The 1,216-nt window shown below is 37.6% G+C and overlaps 1 protein-coding gene across 1 annotated transcript; it reads right to left on the reverse strand.

The window, feature by feature from the left end:
* Positions 1-592: 592 nt before the first annotated feature.
* On the reverse strand, positions 593-1,081 carry TRIADDRAFT_62981 (uncharacterized protein; the record flags this gene model as incomplete). The annotated part of the gene is made up of 1 exon (XM_002118975.1): positions 593-1,081. The coding sequence occupies one exon, from the start codon at positions 1,079-1,081 to the stop codon at positions 593-595; it is 489 nt and encodes a 162-aa protein (XP_002119011.1).
* Positions 1,082-1,216: the final 135 nt, after the last annotated feature.

The raw sequence follows: 1,216 nt of genomic DNA on the forward strand, positions 1-1,216 counted from the left end.
CATTGATTAAAAGATACTTAGGTCTATATTTTTATCATATTCAATTCATTTAAAAACTATCATTTTAGGAGTGATTTTAGAGTTGTCTAACCGTTAATCGATTTTAAATGCCGTTAATCGATACCCCATAGTCACGAGAAAACATTGGTGTATCTTAGAAAAAAAAACGTATTATGATCTGCTATGAATGTGAAATAAGTAGGGAAGAATCTAAAGATATTTCTGCAATATATGAAGTGGCATTGTGCCAGACGCATCGAATTCACATAAAAAAAATATTAGAAAAACACCACTTAGACGAATCGGTGGCCCAGTTGTATTTTGCACTTAAAAAACAGGGTTTAAAACCACTATTGGGATGGTGGAATGGCCAGAGATATGTGCCGCTCTCTTTGAGTAGACAGCGAATTAATCTTGAAATTTTAGACCTTGAAAATGCCTCTCATAAAAAGGCTTTTACTTCAAGAGAAAATAGCATCTATGACCATCAGCAAAATTTCATTCACCTTCAAATACCCAAAGCAATGGTCACCTACCAACTCAATGAAATGGCCAGTATCATATATGATTTACATGAAGGTTTAAAACATTATTAAGAAATTATTCTATCCATGCCCCTGTACTGAATGGCTTCTGCTACATGAACACTTAACACCGCTTCAGACTGATCCAAGTCTGCAATGGTTCGTGCTACTTTGAGTATTCTATTATAGGCCCGTGCAGAAAATTTTAAGCGCTTCATGGCCATTTCAAGCACCTTCTGTCCTGATGAATCCAATGAACAAAATTTTTTGATTTCATGCGTTCCCATCTGCGCATTATGGAATAATTGGGCTTGATTCTCAAAACGTTCAAGTTGTATTTTTCTAACTTCCTGGACCCTCTTAAGAATGGTTTCACTGGTTTCAATGACCTGATCCTTGGACAGGTGCTCATAGGAAACTGCCTGTACGGCTACTTGCAAATCTATTCTATCCAGTAAAGGCCCAGAAATCTTAGATACATAATGTTGGGCCTCCTCACCACTGTATTCATAAAGTGTGCGCTCGCTCGGGAAAGAACCGTTCTTGCTCGGGTTCATACTGGCCACTAACATAAAACTACAGGGATAAGAAATGGTGTATTTGGCCCTTGAAATAGTAATGGTTCTCTCTTCCAAAGGCTGCCTCAGCACTTCTAGCACTCCTTTCTTGAACTCCTGTAATTCATCTAAAAA

Source organism: Trichoplax adhaerens, genomic scaffold, assembly GCF_000150275.1.
Source record: "Trichoplax adhaerens TRIADscaffold_3415 genomic scaffold, whole genome shotgun sequence".
Taxonomy (NCBI): domain Eukaryota; kingdom Metazoa; phylum Placozoa; class Uniplacotomia; order Trichoplacea; family Trichoplacidae; genus Trichoplax; species Trichoplax adhaerens.